This window comes from Neolamprologus brichardi, chromosome 4, assembly GCF_056152115.1.
Source record: "Neolamprologus brichardi isolate AB-2024 chromosome 4, ASM5615211v1, whole genome shotgun sequence".
NCBI classification, from domain to species: domain Eukaryota; kingdom Metazoa; phylum Chordata; class Actinopteri; order Cichliformes; family Cichlidae; genus Neolamprologus; species Neolamprologus brichardi.
In genome coordinates this window covers 15627544-15653728 of record NC_142107.1, presented here as the reverse complement: position 1 = coordinate 15653728, position 26185 = coordinate 15627544, and the positions used below count along the sequence as shown (strand labels likewise).

The window sequence follows — 26185 nt, the reverse complement described above, 5'->3', positions numbered from 1 at the left end:
AGTGGCCGTGCAGTCGTAGGTGTAGAGTGAGTACATTAGAGTTCAATATACACCCCTGACGTAACGCCACGCTGCCGTCTGCGAAGGCTGCATGATATTACACCACGCCACACTGGCCACACAGGTCACACCAGTCACACAAGTCACACTGCGCTGCCATCACACTGCCCGTCACACCCATCACACCGTGCTGCCTGCGTGGCTTAACTGGCAGCGTGGTTTAATGGGTAGCGCGGTTTCACGGGCAGCGCGGTTTCACGGGTAGCGCGGTTTATCGGGTAGAGCGGTTTCACGGGTAGAGCGGTTTATCGGGTAGCGTGGTTTATCGGGTAGCGCGGTTTCACGGGTAGCGCGGTTTATCGGGTAGCGCGGTTTCATGGGTAGCGCGGTTTAACGGGCAGCAAGATTTCACGGGTACCACAGTTTCCCGGCTAGCGTGGTTTGTCACACTGCGCTGTCATTGAAGGGTATGGAAGTATGTTTTTTGTGTGAACTGACCATTTGAGATTCTCCGCCAGATGTACGGCTAGGAAACGGAAGCGATTCACTCTTTCCACAGCAGCGCCGTTGATGGTAATCGGGGTATGTGCTTTACTACACCTCCAGAAGTCCACCGTCATCTCTTCTGTTTTTCTGACATTGAGGGTGAGATGGTTCGCATTAAAGTTTAAAGGCACTGAGATCCTTCTTGTAACATCACCCTCACTATTGTGTCATCCGCAAACATCAAAATGAAATTGGAGATACTAGTGGCCGTGAAGTCAAAGGTGTAGAGTGAGTACATGAGAGTTCAGTATACACCCCTGACGTAACACCACGCTGCCGTCTGTGAAGGCTGCATGATGTTACACCGCGCCACACCGGTCACACAGGTCGCACCGTGCTGCCGTCACATCCGGGTTTCACCTTTGGTGATAAGACCCACCACTGTTGTATTGTCCGCCAACTTCACATTGAAATTGGAGATACTAGTGGCCGTGCAGTCGTAGGTGTAGTGTGAGTACATGAAAGTATACACCTCTGACGTAACACCACACTTCCGTCTACAAAGGCTGCGTAACGTCACACCAGTGACATCGGATACACAGGTCACATCTTGCTGCCGTCACATCGGTCACACCGGGGTATTAAACCCACCACTCTTGTATCGTCCGCTAACTTCACAATGAAATTGGAGATACTAGTTGCCGTGCAGTCGTAGGTGTAGAGTTCAATATACACCCCTGACGTAACACCACGCTGCCGTCTACGAAGGCTGCTTGACGTTACACCACGCCACACTGGCCACACTGGTCACACCGCGCTGCCGTCACACCAGTCGCACCTCGCTGCTGCCTGCGAAGGTTGTATGACGTCACATCAGTCACACAGATTAGAAACGCGCTGCCGTCACACTGCCCGTCACACTGCCCGTCACACTGCCCGTCACACCCACCAGACTGTGCTGCCTGCGTGGTTTAACTGGCAGTTTCACAGGTAGCGCAGTTTAACGGCTAGCGCGGTTTGTCACTCTCGTCACACTGCGCCGTCTATGAAGGGGTATGTTGTTCGTGTGAACTGACCATTTGAGATCCTCTGCCAGATGTACAGCTAGGAAACGGAAATTATTCACTCTTTCCACAGCAGCGCCGTTGATGGTGATGTGGATATGTGCTTTACTACACCTCCAGAAGTCCACTATCATCTCTTCTGTTTTTGTGACATTGAGGGTGAGATGGTTCTCTTAGCATTAAAGTTTAAAGGCACTGAGATCCTTCTTGTAACCGTCTTGAAATGGCGTTACAAGCAACGGCGTTACAAGCAACGGCATTACAAGCAACGGCGTTACAAGCAATGGCGTTACAAGCAACGGCGTTACTAACTGCATTACCTTTTTCAGTAACAAGTAATCTAACTAATTACTATTCCTATCGTTACAACGCCGTTACCGTTTCTACCAAGAAAATGCGGAGCGGTTGCGTTACTATTTTTCAACAAACAGACGGTTGAACCTGTCTTCAGTGTTGCCAACTCCTCAGTAGGGAAAATCGCTATTGGTTGTCCTAAAAGTCGCTAGAAGTCACTAAATGATGTCATCGCCTAATTTGAATAATTGGCCATGCTAATGTAATTGTAACCTACGTTGTTGGAGAGAGAAATAACATCGTGGAAGAGACATAAAGTGAGTAAAAAAACGTCCTAAATGCATTTAGAATTAGAACTACAAATTAAATTTCTTTCAGCAATTATTGTTTTTTAATGTCACAATTCCAACCCTGATCCTTTACCCGGGCTTGGACCGACAAAAGTGACCCGAAATTGGCACTCTGGGAGAGTTACTTTGTGTGTGTGTGTGTGTGTGTGTTTATTAGTAGTTTTAAAAGTTGTGATCCACAAAACAGCATAACAGTAAAATAAGATCTGACTGCGTTACAGTCAGTGCGGGAGCAGCGGCTTCACTCATGCGTGATTCATTTGCAGTTTGGAGCCATAGGTGTGAACATCTCCTGCCCTGATAGCAGCTGGGGGAGGACTGTCCTCCGCCCGTGAGCGCTTTGGCACGGGTGAGGTGCACCGTGCTAAAGCACCGCTGCTTGTTGAGAGCAAGAGCGATACGCGCTTTCACATCAAAAATTCGACATAAATAAGTCTCCAATAACACCAGAAAGTGTCGCCAGATTTGTAGCTTTTTAGAAAAAAAAGTCGCTAAGAGGATCTGAAAACTCGCTAAATATAGCGACAAAGTCGCTGAATTGGCAACACTGGCTGTCTTCAGCTTACTGCACCTTATATCAGTTGCACAGAAGTAGCTCTACATAATCTGGGCGCTACAGCTTTAAGTAGCTCCCGCGGACGGCAATCACTTTCTGCCAGACGATCACTTTCTAGCACAACACCTGGAACTAGGGGGCAAAACAATGGCATGAGTGTTGCTGTTTGCCTGAGGAAGAATAAAGTAGTCGTGGTAAGCCAATCACATGACCACTTCAAGATGACAAAGCAACAAGGTGATATTTAAACCAGTCTTTTAATTGTGTTGATAGGCCACATAAAACCAGAGTCATGATAAACAATATATATGTCGTGTTTTTCCTCAATATTTTCGTCATGTTTACTGTGTAAGGACAGCACTAGCAAGCACTCTCTGCTATGACCAAAAAACACCAAACAAACAAACAAACAAAAAAACCCCACCCCTTTCATGTTGGTGGAAAAATGCACCATGTCGACCAATCAAAAAATGATATGGCAACATGACATTTGGTTGTTTAGAAAGAGGGGTAAGTTTTAGGAGTGACAGTGAGAGAGAGAGAGCAGAAAAAGAGAGAGAGAGCATCTTTGGAGTGTGTAGTTAATGTGTTGTCTTGTGTAGTTAGTGTGTAGTGTTGTAGATAGTTTTCTGCAGGTGTCAGGCTTGTGATGTTCTCCTTTATAATGGACAGAAATTATTTTTTTTGGCGTGGCACAAATAATTTGTGTGGCATCTTATATTTGCATTTAAAGTCATGAAATATGATTCAGTAAACATGTTTGTGGTTTTTCGTCTGAGTTTAGATCAATTGTGTTAATACAGTATGTCAAAATGAAAATATAAATATAAATTCAGACACGTGAGGTTGTGCTGAAAAGAATGATACCAAACAGGGTAAAGTAAATAGTTTTTAACAGTGAAATGAGGTAAAACCAAATGTAGTGAAAAATGGCCAATTACACCCTGGACCCCAAAGGGTTAATTTTTTTTCCTAAGTAATGCAATAGTTACTTTTCAAGTAATTAATTACTTTTAGAATCTTGTAACTCAGTTACTTTTTTGAAGAAGTAACTAGTAACTAAAATAAATTACTTTTTCAAAGTAACTTGCTCAACAATGCCCACCACTATTGTCTCATGCACAAACTTCAAGATGAAATAGGAGATACTAGTGGCCGTGCAGTCGTAGGTGTAGAGTGAGTACATTAGAGTTCAATATACACCCCTGACGTAACGCCACGCTGCCGTCTGCGAAGGCTGCATGATATTACACCACGCCACACTGGCCACACAGGTCACACCAGTCACACAAGTCACACTGCGCTGCCATCACACTGCCCGTCACACCCATCACACCGTGCTGCCTGCGTGGCTTAACTGGCAGCGTGGTTTAATGGGTAGCGCGGTTTCACGGGCAGCAAGGTTTCACAGGTAGCGCGGTTTCACGGGTAGCGCGGTTTATCGGGTAGAGCGGTTTCACGGGTAGCGCGGTTTATCGGGTAGCGCGGTTTCACGGGTAGCGCGGTTTATCGGGTAGCGCGGTTTCATGGGTAGCGCGGTTTAACGGGCAGCAAGATTTCACGGGTACCACAGTTTCCCGGCTAGCGTGGTTTGTCACTCCCGTCACACTGCGCTGTCATTGAAGGGTATGGAAGTATGTTTTTTGTGTGAACTGACCATTTGAGATTCTCCCCCAGATGTACGGCTAGGAAACGGAAGCGATTCACTCTTTCCACAGCAGCGCCGTTGATGGTAATCGGGGTATGTGCTTTACTACACCTCCAGAAGTCCACCGTCATCTCTTCTGTTTTTCTGACATTGAGGGTGAGATGGTTCGCATTAAAGTTTAAAGGCACTGAGATCCTTCTTGTAACATCACCCTCACTATTGTGTCATCCGCAAACATCAAAATGAAATTGGAGATACTAGTGGCCGTGAAGTCAAAGGTGTAGAGTGAGTACATGAGAGTTCAGTATACACCCCTGACGTAACACCACGCTGCCGTCTGTGAAGGCTGCATGATGTTACACCGCGCCACACCGGTCACACAGGTCGCACCGTGCTGCCGTCACATCCGGGTTTCACCTTTGGTGATAAGACCCACCACTGTTGTATTGTCCGCCAACTTCACATTGAAATTGGAGATACTAGTGGCCGTGCAGTCGTAGGTGTAGTGTGAGTACATGAAAGTATACACCTCTGACGTAACACCACGCTGCCGTCTACGAAGGCTGCTTGACGTTACACCACGCCACACTGGCCACACTGGTCACACCGCGCTGCCGTCACACCAGTTGCACCTCGCTGCTGCCTGCGAAGGTTGTATGACGTCACATCAGTCACACAGATTAGAAACGCGCTGCCGTCACACTGCCCGTCACACTGCCCGTCACACCCACCAGACTGTGCTGCCTGCGTGGTTTAACTGGCATTTTCACAGGTAGCGCAGTTTAACGGCTAGCGCGGTTTGTCACTCTCGTCACACTGCGCCGTCTATGAAGGGGTATGTTGTTCGTGTGAACTGACCATTTGAGATCCTCTGCCAGATGTACAGCTAGGAAACGGAAATTATTCACTCTTTCTACAGCAGCGCCGTTGATGGTGATGTGGGTATGTGCTTTACTACACCTCCAGAAGTCCACTATCATCTCTTCTGTTTTTGTGACACTGAGGGTGAGATGGTTCTCTTAGCATTAAAGTTTAAAGGCACTGAGATCCTTCTTGTAACCGTCTTGAAATGGCGTTACAAGCAACGGCGTTACAAGCAACGGCGTTACAAGCAACGGCGTTACAAGCAATGGCGTTACAAGCAACGGCGTTACTAACTGCGTTACCTTTTTCAGTAACAAGTAATCTAACTAATTACTATTCCTATCGTTACAACGCCGTTACCGTTTCTACCAAGAAAATGCGGAGCGGTTGCGTTACTATTTTTCAACAAACAGACGGTTGAACCTGTCTTCAGTGTTGCCAACTCCTCAGTAGGGAAAATCGCTATTGGTTGTCCTAAAAGTCGCTAGAAGTCACTAAATGATGTCATCACCTAATTTGAATAATTGGCCATGCTAATGTAATTGTAACCTACGTTGTTGGAGAGAGAAATAACATCGTGGAAGAGACATAAAGTGAGTAAAAAAACGTCCTAAATGCATTTAGAATTAGAACTACAAATTAAATTTCTTTTAGCAATTATTGTTTTTTAATGTCACAATTCCAACCCTGATCCTTTACCCGGGCTTGGACCGACAAAAGTGACCCGAAATTGGCACTCTGGGAGAGTTACTTTGTGTTTGTGTGTGTGTGTGTGTGTGTTTATTAGTAGTTTTAAAAGTTGTGATCCACAAAACAGCATAACAGTAAAATAAGATCTGACTGCGTTACAGTCAGTGCGGGAGCAGCGGCTTCACTCATGCGCGATTCATTTGCAGTTTGGAGGCATAGGTGTGAACATCTCCTGCCCTGATAGCAGCTGGGGGAGGACTGTCCTCCGCCCGTGAGCGCTTTGGCACGGGTGAAGTGCACCGTGCCAAAGCACCGCTGCTTGTTGAGAGTAAGAGCGATACGCGCTTTCACATCAAAAAGTCGACATAAATAAGTCTCCAATAACACCAGAAAGTGTCGCCAGATTTGTCGCTTTTTAGAAAAAAAAGTCACTAAGAGGGTCTGAAAACTCGCTAAATATAGCGAGAAAGTTGCTAAGTTGGCAACACTGGCTGTCTTCAGCTTACTGCACCTCAGGGGCGATTCTAGGATCAGAGCTTTGGGGGTGCTGAGCACCCAGAGAGCTTCCCATCCAGGCAAGATAAACTTTACTCGTCACGATGAGACGTCTTCCCCGTCTCTGTCAGTCCCTGCATCCTTAAATGTCTCCAGTTGTCCCGAGTTCCCTCTGACTGTCTCCTTGGTGCATTTAAACCCCTGTTCCTCCCTGTCCTCATCGTCTGCTGACTTCATCTCCATTATCAGTCATCAAAATTTAAGCCTCTCTGTGCAAGTCTGCAAATTTCTTTATTAAATCATAAGATTCTTAAATTCATCAAGTCTCTCTGTGCCTGGTTCCTCGTCACAAAAGATGACATCACTGTTTTGTACATTTTAACACAATTTAATCCCCACATTTGTGAAAGAAAAGCAAAACACTTTTTTGAAAAGTCTGTAACAAAACCATCAAATCTGATCAAGGTTATTTAAATGCTGCAAAAGAAGAATGGATTGGAATAAAATAAAAAAACCCATATCCTAACCTTAATTACTGCGGGAGAATAATGAATGATGCTCATAATGATGCTCATAGTGAGTATGCAGTACAGAGAGGCTGCCTCTCTGTACTGCATCCAGTCAGTTAGCTAGTTAGTAACTTCTATCGGCACATGCACATATGACAAAATAACCAGTTTCTCTCATTACATTTCAAACAGGACAGTGGTAACAACAGCAGGCAAGATAATGTTAAGTTTTAGATTTTAAATAGGCTGTATAAATTTCAATGGGAGCAACGGGACGGTCAAATATCACTGATTTTACTACAGCACCCCCAAAAATGGGCTAAAATCGCCCCTGCTTTGAACACTCTTTCTGTGTTTGCACATTAAGTTTTATTTAGTGGCCAACTGAAAGCTTATTGGTCACTCATCTTGACTTTTAATAAATTCTGGCACATTTTGTTGGCCTTTCATCTCAGCCCTCCTTTATTACACGTATATTGTTTTTATTGTTTAGATTTGCCACTAAATTGAAAGTTGATATCAACTTTAAAGAAATTCGCTTCACCACACAGATAACAGCTGTACTGTATTTGATTTATTTATTTATTTATTTTGACATTAAAATTCAGTTTGGGAGTATCCAAGCCCATGTTGTTGACCGTGCAATTTATCGGTACTTTTCAGACAGGGCAAGCGCCACCGCAGTCAGGAACTTGTCAATAGCCACGTGGACCTCGGGGGTGAAGTCGTTGGGGAATGTGGTGGACAGGACCACAAGGAGGTTGTGAGAGAGAACCTGTGAAAAAATGATAGCCTCATTTAAAGTCACATTTAATTGCTGTAATATTCTGCAAACATTGTCTTTGTACAATTGAACCGCACAGTCTGGGTTAAGTGTAATTTAGACATGTTGTGTTTAATAATGTTTCTGTGAGAAATAGATTTGCTTGGGAATAGCTACTTGGGAAGAAAAACTTGGGTTGTCTAAAGACAAAAAAATATTAAATCTATTAAATTTTTATGATATTAATACGATAATGCACAAAAGTTGTGATCTGTTTTATTTAAGTCCAAACCTTCACAGCAAAACACTAAAAAGTTTCACTGCTATGATTTAATAAATAAGTACCTTGAAGTTTGCAGGGTCCACTCTCAGAGTGAAGGCGTGCAGCCCACTGAGGCTCAGAAGACCACCGGTCAGATCATCAATTTTGCTGACAGCATCAGTAACTGCAGCCATCACGGTTGCTCCATGCTTCCTCACCGGGGCAGAGCCGGGGCTCAGGTCCTTCCAGTGGGAGAAATAAATCTTGGTCTGAGGGTACACTGTCAGCATCCTGGATAAAAATTTAAGGTGAGTTAACAGTACATATATTTTTAAAAAAGGAGCAGGTTAAAGCAGTCCATTTGGCTTCGTAGATTATAAGTCATAATCCATATTTACCTGGAGACAGCATCACAGCCGATTTGTTCCTCCTTTCCAGCCACCTTAGCCCAAAAGGCTTTGACTGTGTCCTTGTCCTTAGCAGAAAGACTGGCCATCTTGCCTGTTGACTTTTCGTTTGAAGTTGTCTTGACCACCAGAAAAGCTTTAGGCCTTTATATGTAGAACAGTAAACGGACACACCCGACACACCTCAGAGATAGCAACAGGCTCTTGGACAGGCCCAACATAGCTTTGAAAACTACTGAAGAAAAAGAGTTTTAAATGGTGTTCACCTATAAAGTTAGTGCACACAATAAAGAAATACAACTAAACCAAAGAGTGGAAAAGGGAAATGTATTTCTAGACAACAAAATCAAATCAGTTTTATTGTCACATCACATGTGCAGGTACACTGGTACAGTACATGCGAGTGAAATTCTTGCGTGCGAGCTTCACAAGCAACAGAGGTGTGTAAAAATACAATAACATAAGAACAAGCAAAATATAAGAGCGGGTAAATCTGACAATTATACGAATAAATATATGTACAATATAATAGTATATGCGCATTACTGAATGTGTATACTAAATATGTATATCTATGTGTGTGTGTGTGTGTGTGTGTGTGTGTGTATATATATATATATTTTAAAAATAAAATAGAAAATCATGAAGTAACATACTTTTTAATAAATACCTAAAATTGCAATGTTTTTGGCTCATGGGTTACATTAACAAATGAAAACTGTATTTTTAACTTTGACTGTTTATTAAAATAATTGTTTATCATCTGAAATAATCAACTTTGATAGACAGTTCAGTTTTTAAGGTGAGACATTAGTGAATCCCGTATTTATTTATGTTGCAAACGGATATCAGAATGGAAAACAATTAATTAATGATATCAGAGGATTTTTATAACAAGGCATTTTCTTTTCAAGCATGCGCTAATTTTTTATATTTTGACAGCTGCAATCTTAACAGTGGATAAAACCACTTTTTACACAGGAGATTTTGGACGCATTATTATATCAATTCAAAAATCAGAAAATACCAACAATCTATATAAAGTAATGCTTCTGATGTAAAACTGGAAACTTAGAAAAAATGTAGTCAGATAAGCAACTAAATGTATGTTTACTACACTTTCTTTCCACTATTCTAGAGGAGAAGCTATGGAAGCAAAGTAGCATGTGCATGAAAATGAAGGAATGATCAAGAAGCACTTGAAGAGCGCAAACCCCCACCAAAGGAGCTCACTATCTGGGCAGTATTTACATTTGAGGGAATAGTATTGTATTTCAGGGGGCTGAATAATTACACACACCCCACTTTTCAGTTATTTATTTGTAAAAAATGTTTGGAATTATTTTTGTTCCACTTCTCACGTGTACACCACTTTGAATTCCAATAAAATTGATTCATGTTTGTGGCTGTAATGTGACAAAATGTGGAAAAGTTCAAGGGGACCAAATACTTTTGCAAGCCACTGTACTTGTGAGACTCATAGTGTCTGAGTTCTAAGAATGTTTGTACATTCTTCACCTATAAATCATGAATAAATCCACAATTTCATTGTACATGGGCTATTTGATGCTATGCTATTAAGTTGATCTTGGTGGATGGAAGGGAAATTTTAATGGACTGTTAACACAACCCTACAGACACACACACAGATGCTCCAAAAAATAACATCCTTGGTGGAGAAAATGAATGAATGAATGAATGGATGGATGAGATGGTTGAATCTTAGTTTCTTATCTTAAATGTTTCACATATGGCCCTTAACATAAATTTGTGTAGATGTCGTGTATTTTTCCCTTAAAAACATTAAAAACATTATGGAGAGAAAAAAATATGTTGGTAACTATAAATACTGTTAATTTGGGGCAGATTTGGTCTAATTCATTTAAGCAAAATTGGATGTAATTTCACTTCAAATTTATGATTTAAATATTGACATGTAGATTGCCAAGGAGTCATTACTCCAAATTGAAATTCTGCAGTTAACTGCCGTTTGTTCAGGCAGTTAAAACTTGTGATAACCAAGGTTTGAGGATGACGTTTGTTTCTGCCTTATCTAAACTTCCAACAGGTGGATCCACCCTGAGAGCAATAAATGTTTCCTGGATATCTCTGGGTTGATTTTTACTTTTTTCTTTTTTTGTTCACAAAAGAGCTCACAAGTTGAGATTTCCTGTTCAGACAGAGGTGATCCTTCATTGCAGTGAAACGTAAAAAACAGGACATAAAATAATAAAAGCTAATGAGGCTCACGTGTATACCTGAGTGGACACAACTAGCTATCTGAGTGGTCAGAGGCTAAATTAGCAGATTTTGAGAGTGACGAATGAAAATAATTTATAATTTAATTTATGATTTAATGATAACAAAAAAAAGACACATTTTCTTTGATTCAGTTTGATGGTGAAGTGAATATAGTCCTGCCAAACCCCAGACTGGCACATCCCACTGTCTAACTCCACCCAACTGCATATCTTTGGGTGGAGCGAAACAGACCTTTAAAAGCTGCACGCGCTGACCTGCTGACCAACAGGACAAGTGCAAAACTCAAAAAGGCAAAATGGTTGTGTGGACAGACTTTGAGCGCACCACGATCCAGAACATCTTCTCCAAGATTGACTATGCGGTCGTTGGACAAGCAGCTTTTTCCAGGTATGACCATGTTTCTGATATTTACTCCCTTAAAGAATGTGCAAGATTATATGACATTATATATATATGTCTCTTCTTTAGTAATTGTAAGCTATTTAACATTTTCAAGAGCAAATCAATTATTCATATATTCCCTCAGGTGTCTGATTGTCTACCCCTGGACTCAGAGGTATTTCGGTGGATTTGGAAACCTCTACAATGCTGCTGCCATCACATCAAATCCAAGGGTTGCGTCTCATGGAAAGGTTATCATGGAAGCTCTGGAAAAAGCCGTGAAGGACATGGACAACATCAAGGCCACATATGCAGAGCTGAGCGCGCTGCACTCTGAGAAACTGCAGGTGGACCCTGACAATTTCATGGTAGGCAATGCTGAACTGATGGTACTGGCTTCTATTGACATTTATGTATTTATTTAGCATGTTCATGATATCTCATGCATGTTGTGTTGTGTTACAGCTCCTGGGCGACTGCCTGACCATTGTGGTTGCTTCCCAGCTGCGTAAAGCCTTCACTCCTGAGGTACACGCGGCTTTTCAGAAGTTCCTGGCAGTGGTGGTGTCTTCCCTCAGAAAGCAGTACTACTAGAAAGCTACAGAGGACCGTCACATACTCTGTTTTTTTAATCATGTCGTAAGGAGGCTTAAATAAATAAAACAACGGGCATATTCTTCACTTTGTTGTTTTTTCCTTTTCCAACATTTGTAATTATATCAGGATGTAGCAGAAGAGTTAAATAGTGGGTGTATCTTGTAGTGCAAGCTATAAATGAGCCTATTCTTTTAATTTTTAAATGGTGTCCTCCCGCAGAAAACAGTACTACTAGAGAGCTACAGAGGACTGTTTTTAAAGTGTGACTCAAAATGCTGATAATAAATAAGATATATGAAGCATATACCTCAAGTTGTTCATTTTATTTCCCTTTTTTCAGAATATATGGTCATATTAGTAAATAAAAGTAACTCTTTGAGAGCCTTGTGAGCTTTGTTCATATATAGAAAAATATATACGCCTACACACTGTTCTTTTATACTGTTCTGTGAGACAGCTGATGTACAAACGAAATACAACTACATCCAAACACAAACACACACAGAAAAATGTGAGCAAGGTGATACTTGTAAAAAGAAAACACCATTGTGTCTTCTAGTTGATGGTATCCATAACAACCATGGTATTGGATCAATTGTAGTGCAATAGGGTTGATAATTTGTTTGTATCCTCTAAATTCAGTATGTAGCCCACTGAACTATGTGAGATAAGTTGTGTCTACTCATTAGTGTAGAATGACATTAAAATGTGCTAAGAATTTGTAAACTGTATGACATGACTCATGTCATGAATCCTGATACACTGCTCTCCCCTACATAAACTGCCTATATAGATTTAAAGTATCAGTATCAGTATTGGTATGGGCAAAACTGGGCCTTTATTTACTTGGTATTAGATCGATACCTTATTCTGCATTATCCCACATCACTACTATCTTCTTCTGGGGTGTTTTTTTTAAAGGCATTACTTCTAGTAAATCAGATTGTGCTGTAACTGATCGAGCTCAAATAAACTGTCAATTACTAATAAGAGCATGTGACCCTGGCCATGGTTATAATGAAAATAAAGTTTGCAGCGTTTGGTTTTATAAATCATTAGAACGTACACATTTTTTTTTCTTTGCTTTACAAATTTTGTTGGTTATTGTATTGCTCTGGACAATTATAAAAGAATCATAAACAATAATAAAGATGATAGTGAAGATAAGCTAAAATGTCAGCAGATGTTCTCAGCAAACAGCATGTGCTGCTGTGTTGTGTTCTGGGTTTATCTTGGATTGGATTTTCCCTGTTATTTTAAAGCATAATTGCTGCAGCAACAATATATATACAGGCATCTAAAAAGTTATTTTATAGAATGAATCGAATTAATGTTGATATTATTTTAAAAAATATAATCGTCAGAATATTAATTTGTGCTGGGATCTGCAAAACATCGGCAGCCTCCTAGCCTGCAATAAAGTTATAGCGATGTTACTTTTATTACACAACATTATAGCTGTAGAAACAAATAAAATCGTTACTCTGTGGCAGCTCGCATTTAATGGTTAGAAAGGTAGGCTATTACTTTGAACACTCTTTCTGTGTTTGCACATTAAGTTTTATTTAGTGGCCAACTGAAAGCTTATTGGTCACTCATCTTGACTTTTAATAAATTCTGGCACATTTTGTTGGCCTTTCATCTCAGCCCTCCTTTATTACACGTATATTGTTTTTATTTTTTAGATTTTCTACTAAATTGAAAGTTGATATGAACTTTAAAGAAATTTGCTTCACCACACAGATAACAGCTGTACTGTATTTGATTTATTTATTTATTTATTTTGACATTAAAATTCAGTTTGGGAGTATCCAAGCCCATGTTGTTGACCGTCAGAGTGCAATTTATCGGTACTTTTCAGACAGGGCAAGCGCCACCGCAGTCAGGAACTTGTCAATAGCCACGTGGACCTCGGGGGTGAAGTCGTTGGGGAATGTGGTGGACAGGACCACAAGGAGGTTGTGAGAGAGAACCTGTGAAAACATGATAGCCTCATTTAAAGTCACATTTAATTGCTGTAATATTCTGCAAACATTGTTTTTGTACGATTGAACCGCACAGTCTGGGTTAAGTGTAATTTAGACATGTTGTGTTTAATAATGTTTCTGTGAGAAATAGATATGCTTGGGAATAGCTATTTGGGAAGAAAATCTTGGGATATCTAAAGACAAAAACATATTAAATCTATTAAATTATTTTTATATTAATACGATAATGCACAAAAGTTGTGATCTGTTTTATTTAAGTCCAAACCTTCACAGCAAAACACTAAAAAGTTTCATTGCTATGATTTAATAAATAAGTACCTTGAAGTTTGCAGGGTCCACTCTCAGAATGAAGGCGTGCAGCCCACTGAGGCTCAGAAGACCACCGGTGAGATCATCAATTTTGCTGAAAGCATCAGTAACTGCAGCCATCACGGTTGTTCCGTGCTTCCTCACCGGGTCAGAACCGGGACTAAGGTCCTTCCAGTGGGAGAAGTAAGTCTTGGTCTGGGGGTACACTGTCAGCATCCTGGGTAAAATGTAAGTTAAGTAAATAGTAGGTAAAAATGCAGCAGAGGGTCTGTCCAGTTGGGGTCATAGGTTGTAAATCATAAGGCATATTTACCTGGAGACAGCATCACAACCGATGTCCTCCTCCCTGCCAGCCACTTTAGCCCAGAAAGTTTGGACTATGTTCTTGTCCTTTTCAGAAAGGGTTGTCATGTTGCCTGTTTTTGTTTTGTTTTTCCCTTTTCCTGATCAGCTCAAACTACGGGGGCTTTTCTACATAAAACAGGCACTGGACACACCGGGGCCACCTCAGAGATATGACCACAAGGTTCTGCTCGAGATAAACGCAAGACAAACTTGTGATGGTGGTTCTGAAGACCAGTCCCCGCAAGCCAGTCTCAAGGAAGTGTTTATTTATTCATTTATTTAATAAATTAATTCAATTAATTCAACTGAATACTAAAGGTTTGCAGTTTTAAAACCCAAAACATAGATTTCCAGTGACAGTGATTGCTGTCTTTGAGTCTGTTGCTGTTCATATTAATGTGGTGCTGATAAGTCAGAGCAGTAAAATGGACATTTTAAATTTATAGCCCTGTAAGATAATGGGCTTAATAATAATAATAATAATAATTATTATTATTATTATTATTATTATTATTATTATTATTATTATTATTGTTGCTGTTGTTGTTTTATTATTATTATTATTATTATTATTATTATTATTATTATTATTATTATTATTATTATTATACAAGAACATATTATAAAAATTACGTAGCATACAGCTTAGTACTGAAAAACCAGAATTACCAGAATTAAACATGTAGAGGACTAGAAATACTGATTCATGTTCTAGATTTTGCAAGGCTGTCAGTTACCAACATGATGGCTATGGCTTGTATATGATGACGTTATATCTTAGCAGCCAACACCTTACTGAAACATATCTGATGTTCAACAGGTGGGTGCACACTGAGCCGTTAGCCTCAGGAAGGAAAGTTGATTTCTAGGTTCACATGTGAGCACAGGGCATGATAACTCTGCCAAAAGCAACCTAAAATTAGCGGAAGAGATATAGAAGTATGGAAAAATGAGACCAAAAAAGTGTCAATAAAAACCAAAATGCTATCTCTCCAGCGCAGTGGAATCTTCTGGGGTTTTTTAAATCTCACCTTATCTTTAAACAATTATTTATTTATGTTTACTTACAGTTAATTAAGCTAATTAAAAAAAAAACTTCTGCAGATCTGTTAAATGAGACTGGGATTTGGTCTGTGAGTCAGCTCGATTCACAAGGTGTTCTTATGATATTCTGAATTTCCCGAACTTAAAAATGTAGCTCTGTGTGATTCCCTAACATTAAATGATTTTTTTTTAAAACTGTAATACTGAAAACATCAGTTAACGAAAACGTTTATGAATAATGAAACTAATTAACTAAGCCGGCACAAATGTGACGAAGATTTAACTGCGCTCTGATAAAACTGGAAAACTTGTTTTCTCTTGACCGATTTTCAAGTTACACGAACAAAGAAGTACAAAGCGTTACGTGTAACTCGGTTTATCCACCCCACTGTCCTACTCCACCCAACTGTATATCTTTGGGTGGAGCGAAACGGCTCCTTTAAAAGCCGTGTGTGGTGGGCTGCTGAATAGCAGGACAAGTGCAAAACTCAACAAAGCAAAATGGTTGTGTGGACAGACTTTGAGCGCACCACGATCCAGGACATCTTCTCCAAGATCGACTATGCGGTCGTTGGACAAGCAGCTTTTTCCAGGTATGACCATGTTTCTGATATTTACTCCCTTAAAGAATGTGCAAGATTATATGACACTATATATATATATATGTCTCTTCTTTAGTAATTGTGAGCTATTTAACATTTTCAAGAGAAAATCAATTATTCATATATTCCCGCAGGTGTCTGATTGTGTACCCATGGACTCAGAGGTATTTCGGTGGATTTGGAAACCTCTACAATGCTGCTGCCATAACATCAAATCCAAGGGTTGCGTCTCATGGAAAAGTCATCATGGAAGCTCTGGAAAAAGCCGTGAAGGACATGGACAACATCAAGGCCACATATGCAGAGCTGAGCGCGCTGCACTCTGAGAAACTGCAGGTGGACCCTGACAATTTCATGGTAGGCAATGCTGAACTGATGGTACTGGCTTCTATTGACATTTATGTATTTATTTAGCATGTTCATGATATCTCATGCATGTTGTGTTGTGTTACAGCTCCTGGGCGACTGCCTGACCATTGTGGTTGCTTCCCAGCTGCGTAAAGCCTTCACTCCTGAGGTACACGCGGCTTTTCAGAAGTTCCTGGCAGTGGTGGTGTCCTCCCTCAGAAAGCAGTACTACTAGAAAGCTGCAGAGGACCGTCACATACTCTGCTGTTAAATTGTACCTCAAAATGATGTTAATAAATAAGATATATGAAGCATATACATCAAGTTGTTTGTTTTATTCCCCCTTTTTCATAATAGGACCGTTACATACTGTTTTTTAAATCATGTCTTGAGGAGGCTTAAATCAATAAAACAACGAACATATTCTTTACTTTGTTGTTTTTTCTTTTTCTAGCATTTGCAACTATATCAGGGTGTAACAGAAGAGTTAAATAGTGGGTGTAAGATATTAATTAGCCTATTCTTTCAAATTTTAAATAAGATGGTGTAAAATAAAAATAAGTCATGCTGTGACTTTCGCATCAAAGGACCTCTCATAAATTATGACGGATGATATGAGACCGATGATGAAGTGAAATTAAACTACAAACGGACCGACTCTGTAAACGCACAGCATTCAGTATTACTGATTATTAGTGATTTAATGGTTTACTGATTTAACAGTCCACTGTCAGAGGGTAGTCAGCCTCATTCACTCAAACAGCAAACATTTTCTGGTCCAACAGGTGAGATTTTACATAATTTACATAATTTCCTTAAGGATTGATAAAGTATTCTGATTCTGATTTAATGATAGTAAAGTCAACTGCGACAGAGTAAGGTTATAATTTCATGAAGCTTCTGATTCATGTTTCTGGAAGCGGTGGAAAAAGTATTTAATTGAATAAATCACGTAGTATTAGGTGTCAGATAAATGCAGTGGCCTAAACCAGTTGTGTTTCGTCAATATACTGGAGTAAAGTTGAAAATATTACACAACAGTTTTTCATTGAAACAAAAATAATCTGAGTAGAAGATTTTTAAAATGTAATAAAAAAAAATCTACATTTGTATAAGAGGTTTTTTTTGTTTGTTTGTTTGTTTTTAGAGCTCATTCCCTGTAATGTTTTGTTCCAATCATTCCAGTATAGGCTATTTCACAATCAGCGATTAGTAGACAACTTTCATACTGTTATATTTTTGAGTTTTCGCAGTAGAAAGATATGCTTTTCACAAATTGCTTGCATTTTCTTTAGGAATACCAGTTATCCTCCAGATATACAACTCGTTAAAGTTCTCATGTTCATCGTCAGTCTTAAAATAGTTTGTGTGTTCATTCTGGCATTGTTTTATTTAAATTTTTTATTCTGCTCCTGTATTTTTACTTTACACCACACAAAAAACCCAAACAAACACGGCAGTTTCATTGCATTTGATTTATTCATATTCAGACTGGCAGTGAGTAGCTATCTGAGCCCCTGCCGCCGCTCGTCGCCTCCAGTATGCAATTTATCGGTATTTCACAGACAGGGCACGAGCCAAGGCAGCCAGGAACTTGTCTAAAGCCATATGGACCTCAGGGGTGAAGTCGACGGGGAACATAGTGGCCAGAACCACCAGGATGTTCTGAGCAAGAATCTGTACAAAGATCGTGACACTTCTTTAGCAGAATCAGGGATTATGATATCATAAATCAGTTATCCGAATCAGTGGCGGTCCTAGCCTGTTAGGCGCCCTGGGCGAACACCCCCTCTGGCGCCCCCCCCCCCCCCCCCCCCACACACACACACACACACACACACACACATACATATGAAGAGGGAGAGAGTATGCATAGTATGCAAACGGCTACTAAACAGACATCATACTTCGTCATACAATGAGAACAGGACAAATCAACAATTGACACTGACTAATTAATATTATATTATTGTATATATTGTTTGGAGTTTAGTCTGTTACTGTTACTATTTTTACCATTTCTTCTTGGAGGAACTGTAACCCACATAATTTCCTTAGGGATTAAGAAAGTATTCTGATTCTTAATGTTTTAGGATACATGACCTGCCATTATCCAATGACACATCTGCTTACCTGTGTCTTTTGCTCATTCCTCCTTGTAGGAGCCATAATTAAATGTATTGAATTTTAAGGATCACTGGGTTTTTATTTGTTTGGTTGCTATGGTGATGTGTAACGGGAGTCACGTGGGTGCTAGCGGTGAGATTAAGAGGGCGTTGTCAGTCTGTCATTCACTGGTTTGATTTTGACAGAGGAGGGCTGGGTAGCCGTAGTTTTTGTTGACCGCAGCACAACGAGTTTCCCCTTGTTGAATTAGAGCCTGTGATGTTTTAAGAGTTTGAATCGCGAGCTGATCACATTGCTCTGTAAACTTTTCAAGCACTTTAATAAACAAGCAAGCAATTCCACCTCTCGCATTACTGCGTAAAGTTGACAGCGCGTCAGGCAAATAGGCAGGCTCCATCCCCGGCCTCTAGCGACTGTGGAAGTCGCTACACTCCTCTTCTTTTCTCTTTTTTTAAACTTTAAAAACGGGTTGTGTGAGAGACTTTAAATAAACAAAATATAAAATATACATTTTTAATTGTTATTGATCCCTTTACCCCGAGTCCTAAAGTGTATATTTATTTTTTTTACTCTTAAATATTTATTGTTTGTTTTCTTGCACTGCTGTAACTGGAGCCTCGTCGTCTCGTCTCTCTATATACTGGACTGTATGTAGCGGAGATGACAATAAAGTTTACTTTGACTTCAGCAGCAAGCAGGCGCACCGAGGGCTCTTACGCTCACTTTTCGTGTATAGAATTTTGAAAAAACATCGGTGCAAATTATAAGTCTGTATCATGATGTCTGGTGTTTTCGTGTTTGTTGTTTGTTTTATTTTGAGAGTTGGTAATTTTTGCTGCTCCAGCCAGCCAGAGAATCCCCCGTCGCCCCGCCCTCTCCTCCCTGTGCCGCAAGCAGCAGGCGCAGCTCGCGCCCTTACTCCCATGGGCGATAGAAAACCGATCGGTGCCTATGCCATTCCCAATATGGGCTCGCATGATGTCGGGGCAGCATGAGTACAAGCAATTTTTTTTACTGATGCCCGTGATGCCGCCCCCCACCACGGGCAACCGCCCGTGTCGCCCGTATCTAAAACCGCTACTGATCTGAATCATAACTCAGTCTATCCCGTGTTTCTTCGGTGACAGAGTCGTGCTTTGACTTGCTGACAACACTGAGGCAACTTCCCTGTTTGTTTAAAAGTGTAACATTTTTGAGCTGCAGCAGCTGAAACACACATTTCATTTATCCTAAAGATAACTGTAGCTCGATGTCACGAATTGGGGTTCAACTTATAATTTATTTATATTTGCATATGGCCTTATCCATGTGTGGATGGGGCAGATTTATAGGCTTCTAAATCAAAGAATAATTAATGATGACGTTACAGTTCCTCACTAGAACTGATGCAGTCTCAACCAGTAGCCTATGGAGGCACATTTAAATAAAAACTACTAAAAAATGTTTAAGCAAGCGTTTAATTTGTAGTCCAATTAATCTTTAAAGCAAACCCAGAGGTTTTCTGAACCGCTTTCATGATTTAATAAACAAATACCTTGAAGTTTGCAGGGTCCACTCGCAGAGTGAAAGCATGCAGGTCACTGAGGGTAAGAAGACTCCCTGACAGGTTGTCGATTTTGTTCACAGAATCGGTTATTGTAGCTGCCACCATTCCTCCGTGTTTCCTCACTGAGGCAGAGCTGGGGCTCAGGTCCTTCCAGTGGGAGAAGTAAGTCTTGGTCTGAGGGTACACTGTCAGCATCCTGGGCAAAAACACAGGTGAGTAAGCCAGTAAGTAATAGATAAAAATGCAGAAGCGAGTTAAATTCGCCTCGGTTTTTTTTCTTATTTACCTGGCAACAGCGTCACCGCCAATGTTATCCGCCCTTCCCGACACTTTAGCCCAAAAGGCCTTGACTATCTCCTTGTCCTTAGCAGAAAGACTCATCTTTCCTCTGGACTTTTTTTTTTTTTCAAGTTCAATGCCGCGTTCGCTGCAAACAGAGGGGTTTTATAGATGCAGTGGAACATAGGCACACCCAGCCCCCCTTCAAGATAATGCTATAGGCGTTTGGAAGGATTCCAAATGACATGTAACAGCTGGCATGAGATAAACACGAAACCAAAGTCTCACGGTGTTCTATAATATAGGACGAAACAATCAGAATTATATTTCCCACGGGCATCCAACTGAAAAGTACAAAACTGACAGCTAGTGAAACCCTCGTATCACCTGCTCAAACTGGTAATGCTTGGACGTGCTGGTAATGCTTGGACATTAAAAATTGGCCTTAATGAATTAACTGGCTGCTAAGAAACACATATGGGATCTTGTGTACAAGCCAAATATCTTATCGTTTCAGATTTGCCCCACACTGGAAATGCGCTCTTGAGGGATGGTAAGGGTCTATAAATAACCTCCACTTTGGAATTAATCCAAACATTTTTATTTTGGCTCACTCCTTTAGATGAGTAAATCTAAAGATGATTTTTCATTTGTTCTAATTAAACAAGTGTTTATCCTCACAAATCATACTCCCTATTAACTGGAGGTTAAAGCTTTTATTTTGTTTTACACCAAACTACAAGAAAATATTTTTTTTAAAAAATGTAAATATAACTTAGTAACTGCTATTTCAATATTTTATTTACACTCAAAAGAGATTTATGTCCAAAATGTTGAATTCAAGTAATTTGATTAAATGTAAGTTTTCCATATAGTTTTCTTACATACATGTCAAACGCTAAATGTAATTGAATTTGGTCAAATAAAATGTACTTGATTGGTATACATTCAATTTATATCAAAAATATTTTCCGTAATAATTAATTCTGAATAAATAAACCTTTGATGTCATATGTTCCAGTTGCCTTTACTCAAAACTGCTTCATGTTTATGACGGCCAAGAATAACTTTTTATTAAACATACATACATTTGTATATATGCTTGTGTTTATTTACTTTATTAACTGCCTTTGTAATTGCAATTTATATGAGATAAATTAAATCAGTACGCTTTAACAATCAGTCCGTGGATTCTGATTTAAAATCTAAATTCTACAATTAATTAATAGGCCTGTTGGTTGTGCTATCAGTTACAAACATGATGATTATGCCATTCGCCGCGTTCGTTTTTACTGTGAGGCTTATCGTTTCAGTGGGTGGGCCTGTTTAAAAAACAAACATGATAATGCAGGAGCAGCACTGGCTGCACCACGACATATCGATGCGGTTACAATTATAGATTCGCTCTTGGGGTTAGTTTATTTCATTGCGTCGCAGGGAGCAGTGGCGGAGCGGGGGGTGACTTCCTGGGCTTAAGCCCGGGTTGTTTTGTCAGAAGCCCGGGGTCTTTTGGAGTGTAATTTTTTCATAGTTAGACGCCTGGCTGACAACTGTATAAAACAAAAACTACACACAATATTCGAAGCACATAGTGCACACTGTGGGAATTTATGACTGTGCGTAAATCCCCCCTAATATTGGTATGATCCGAGCTCAGCGACTGAGCGAGGGGCCGGGGGGAGCTGCTGCCTGTTGGAGAAACGGAGCCAGGCAGACAGAGAAGAACTGAAGTTTGACCAGGTACCAAAGCAAATCATTCGTACTGTACAAATAATGTAAATATGACGGTATATCACGAAAGATTGATATCAAACTGATCACCTGACCCATATTACATTACTTGCTCTTCGAATGAATCAACAAATGGCGAAATGAAAAGCAGAACAACAACAAAGCTGTTTCTTTAGCGAGTCTTAGCTTACATGTGTGTTTATTTCATATTTTCAGTTGTTACCCTCCAGGACTAAATAAATCGGTTTCAGTAATGTACTGATATGCAAGAATGGACATAAGGGGCTTCTTTCAAAGAAAAAACTCCGGTAGATGTTATTTTATATATTATGTTTTGTATGTTGTTCAGTTTATTTCTATGCAAAACAAGAGGAATTTCAATACACAGCAGTATATTCACAGTTTAAACCAGATATTTACATACACTTTATGGAAAACACAAGAACATTTTTTTACACACAACATCAATTTAGAGTAAACTTGTTTTGTTTTGGATAAATAAATAATGAAATATCTTTTGAATTAGTTAAATGTCAGAATAAAGAGAGACAGAGCTTCTATTTTTTATCACTTTCATCAAATTTAAGAGTACATATACACTAAGTTTATTGGTAATTAATAAGAAAACTCCAGACGATTCCATTCTGAGCTGAAGAAGCTTCTGATAGGTTAGTAAAGTCTATGTGAGTAAATTGGTGGCACACCTGTGGATGCATATAAGGCAAAACACAGAGCCTGTTTCTTTGAAATGGGAAAATCAAGAGATGTCAACCAAAACACCAGGAAAAGAATTGTGGAGCTCCATAAGTGTGGCTCAATTTTTAATACAATTTGGTGCCATTTTTAATTAAATACAGATAGTTTCTCTCTTTATTCTTAAAGTTAACAAATATGTTTTTATATTTATCAATCTAAAAAAATAAACATTTAGTCTGATTTGATGTTACAATTAAAAAGTGTTTTTTATCTGAAGAGTATGTAAATATCTGGTTTCCACTGTATATTTGATGATGCTGGTGTTTGGCTTGATTGTCAGCACAAAGAGGGAGAGAGAGGAACAGAGAAGGAGAGAGAGGAACAGAGAGGGAGAGAGAGGAGCAGAGAAGGAGAGAGAGGAACAGAGAGGGAGAGAGAGGAGCAGAGAGGGAGAGAGAGAGGAGAATGAGGACAGAACAGAGAGGGAACAAGAGCCGGTGAGACAGACATGTTAGTCAAATGGTTGTTTACCAAAAGTATCACCGTATCATAGGGACTCATGTATCTCGTACCTAGTGTTTCTTTTTAGGTTTGTTATTTTTTCAAATTCTATATTTATTAAACACGAGTCCAACATCATCATCAAGTTTGCTGATGACACAAACATCATAGGCCTCATCACAGGCAAGGATGAGACGGCCTATAGAGAGGAGGTGATGGCACTGTACGAGTGGTGCCTGGAAAATAACCTGACTCTCAACATCAGCAAAACTAGAGAGATGATAGTGGACTACCGGAAACGACCAGTCAGGGAACACCAGCCCATCCACATCAACGGTGTCAAGGTTGAAAGGGTCAGCAGCTTCAAGTTCCTTGGAGTCAACATCACTGAGGACTTCTCCTGGACCCTTCACACAGACACTGCTATCAGGAAAGCTCGCCAGCGGCTTTACTTCCTGAGGAGGCTGAGGAAGTTTAGCATGAACGCCAACATCACCTCAAATTTTTACAGGTGTGCAATTGAGAGCTTGCTGACGAGCTGCATCACAGTTTGGTACGGAAGCTGCTCTGCCACCAGCCGTAAATCACTACAGAGGGTGGTGAAGGCAGCAGAGCACATCACTGGCACGAGGCTTCCTGCCATTCAGGACATTTATCTCCAGCGATGCCTCCGTAAAGCACACAGCATCATCAAGGACCACAGCCACCCAGCACATCAGCTGTTCTCCTTGTTACCATCTGGCAGACGTTACAGGAGTCTGTCTGCTCGGACTACAAGACTTAAAAACTGTTTTTACCACCAAGCCATACGACACCTCAACCACAACACTTAAACACACACAACACAGCACTCAGAAGCTACCCTGCAGCTTCACAAGTACTCTGTTTAATCTGCACTGGTCACTTCACTTTATTGTTATTGATATTTATATTTAAAAGTGCAATACTGTAATTTTCTGCTGCTCATTCCTGTGCAACATCCCATCTGCCCTCCCGTCATATTTCTTTTCAAGATTTTCTTATTTAATCACTAGTGTACATATATTTATATTTATAGATACATATATATTTAGTCATCTTTTCTCTTTTACCATGTCTCTCTAATATTTTGCTCCTTACTATTTTTCTATTTTTTATTTTATTTTATTATATTTTATTATATTTTCTCCTACTGTATCATGCTGCTGAGTGACTGCTGCTCGTCAAACACATTTCATTGCAATGTTGACCCTGTGCTAACTTGCATATGACAAATAAAACTGAAAACTATTAAGTTATGCAGGCTTGTTTGCACAACAAGGCCAAATAATTATATAAACTTTTCTGAATCTAAATAGTGTACTTTGGTAGAAGTGTAGTGCAGGTCTATGATGATTTTTAGTGCTACTATCATCTAGTTCTGATTCTGGTTCTGTCTTGGTTAAGTCCTAAGTAGTCCTGATTTTGAACTGTTGTAGTCCCGTTTTAATTCCAGATCAGTTCTGGGTCTGGCTGAATTGGGGTTTAGTCCCTGTGTCTTGATACAGCCCCGACTTTGTTCTGCCTTGCTGTTTAATTAAAAAAAAAATAGTTTAAGGTGTTTTGCATGTGTGATATATATATTTTCCCCATATGAAGTCATTCTTTTTTGAACAAAACTGAAAACAGAGCCTATTAATCTTTCAGTCATTTCTAACGGCCCCCTTCCCCCAATCCCACATGCATACTACCCTTTAGGGCTAAGCCCCGGGTGTATCAAATGTCTGCCTCCGCCTCTGCCAGGGAGTCGGGTATTTTTAGGTAATGTTTAAGGTTAAAACCTGCTTTGACTCTAACTGTCACCATCTGATCAGTTAAATGTACCTATATGTGTGCACTTGTGCAGTGAGAAAACTTCAAGACTGAATGGCCAAGTAGGTTCCTGGCCGTTGGTCAAAAAGACGTCTAATTTTTTGCCAGGTAAAACACCAAGTGTGCTCAGCCGTGCAGGCTGACTGAACCCCCATAATCTATTTTATCGTCTTCTTTTTGAGCGGCTTCGGTTGTTTTATAAACCTTCTAACTATGCACCGCTCTCAGTCATACCTCCCGACCATGTCCGATATGATTATGACAGGACAACAAAATGACTTGAGCAATCTTCTGTTGGTGTCTGCAGTGCTCTCACACAAGCAGGGGTCTGTTGCACCATACTCATTTTCTCCGGCAGTGACTTCTTGTGGCAAAGAAGAGAATTGCATTCTTATGATCAGTTGCCTTGTTCATCTGGGACAATTAGCCACACACCAGGGGCGATTCTAGGATCAAACCACTAGGAGGCCTCAGCCCCCAGTCATAACGTCATCCATTCTGCCTTACAATTATACCAACATATTATGCTGCATGTAAACATATTTCATAATTTTCACCTGTGCAGACCTGAATGTTACAGGATAAACATTAAAACATATCCAAAAGCAATATCTTTTTTGGATTAAATTTCAGTGTTGAACCCTTTCATGCATGAATTATGACACCCTCAGTCAGGATTTTTTTCTTAAGTTTAGTCATCTTTAGGCATGAAAAAAAGATTTTTGAACTTCATTTTTTTAAACATGTACTTTTCAAAGAGTTAGTTACATGTCCACTTAGGTGGACAACCTACGTTTTGACCTATGAATTTGGTATGGAGTGACCAGTGTTGGGAAGGTTACTTTTAAAATGTATTCCATTACAGAATACAGAATACATGCCCCAAAATGTATTCTGTAACGTATTCCGTTACGTTACTCAATGAGAGTAACGTATTCTGAATACTTTGGATTACTTAATATATTATCATGCTGTTTAGAACTACGTGAATGTACTATTGCTGTGATTTATTACTGTTACTGAAGGTCAGCGGCTCTGATCCGTAGTAAAGGGACCTCTGGCTAATACAGCGGGTTCGTGTTGGGCTCATAGCCGAAAACTAGCTTTACTTTGTTGTCTGGGTCAACTTTGCCAGCGAGAGACAGAGAGAGGCATTGAAAGGCTGCTCCACCGGAACTTATTGTTTCAGAGGAAAACACGAACAGTCCAGT

At 40.1% G+C, this 26185-nt stretch overlaps 5 protein-coding genes across 5 annotated transcripts; 2 read left to right on the top strand and 3 right to left on the bottom strand.

Annotated features, from left to right (window-relative positions):
• Positions 1-7541: 7541 nt before the first annotated feature.
• Positions 7542-8500, bottom strand: LOC148102987 (hemoglobin embryonic subunit alpha-like). The gene is made up of 3 exons (XM_087840349.1): positions 8380-8500; positions 8065-8272; positions 7542-7731 (listed from the first exon to the last, which is right to left on the bottom strand). Exons 1-3 carry the CDS (start codon positions 8475-8477, stop codon positions 7603-7605), a joined length of 435 nt encoding a protein of 144 aa, XP_087696475.1. The 5' UTR covers positions 8478-8500; the 3' UTR covers positions 7542-7602.
• Positions 8501-10926: 2426 nt separating this feature from the next.
• LOC148102986 (hemoglobin subunit beta-like) lies at positions 10927-11922 on the top strand. The gene is made up of 3 exons (XM_087839903.1): positions 10927-11037; positions 11177-11399; positions 11497-11922. The coding sequence occupies exons 1-3, from the start codon at positions 10946-10948 to the stop codon at positions 11623-11625; spliced, it is 444 nt and encodes a 147-aa protein (XP_087696029.1). The 5' UTR covers positions 10927-10945; the 3' UTR covers positions 11626-11922.
• Positions 11923-13384: 1462 nt separating this feature from the next.
• LOC102783995 (hemoglobin embryonic subunit alpha-like) lies at positions 13385-15409 on the bottom strand. The gene is made up of 3 exons (XM_006798328.2): positions 14239-15409; positions 13935-14142; positions 13385-13601 (listed from the first exon to the last, which is right to left on the bottom strand). Exons 1-3 carry the CDS (start codon positions 14334-14336, stop codon positions 13473-13475), a joined length of 435 nt encoding a protein of 144 aa, XP_006798391.2. The 5' UTR covers positions 14337-15409; the 3' UTR covers positions 13385-13472.
• Positions 15410-15772: 363 nt separating this feature from the next.
• On the top strand, positions 15773-16581 carry LOC102783708 (hemoglobin subunit beta-like). The gene is made up of 3 exons (XM_087839902.1): positions 15773-15907; positions 16051-16273; positions 16371-16581. Exons 1-3 carry the CDS (start codon positions 15816-15818, stop codon positions 16497-16499), a joined length of 444 nt encoding a protein of 147 aa, XP_087696028.1. The 5' UTR covers positions 15773-15815; the 3' UTR covers positions 16500-16581.
• A 789-nt stretch (positions 16582-17370) lies between these two features.
• Positions 17371-20492, bottom strand: LOC102783994 (hemoglobin embryonic subunit alpha-like). The gene is made up of 3 exons (XM_035910875.2): positions 20224-20492; positions 19926-20133; positions 17371-17941 (listed from the first exon to the last, which is right to left on the bottom strand). The coding sequence occupies exons 1-3, from the start codon at positions 20316-20318 to the stop codon at positions 17813-17815; spliced, it is 432 nt and encodes a 143-aa protein (XP_035766768.2). The 5' UTR covers positions 20319-20492; the 3' UTR covers positions 17371-17812.
• Between the last annotated feature and the right edge of the window lie 5693 nt (positions 20493-26185).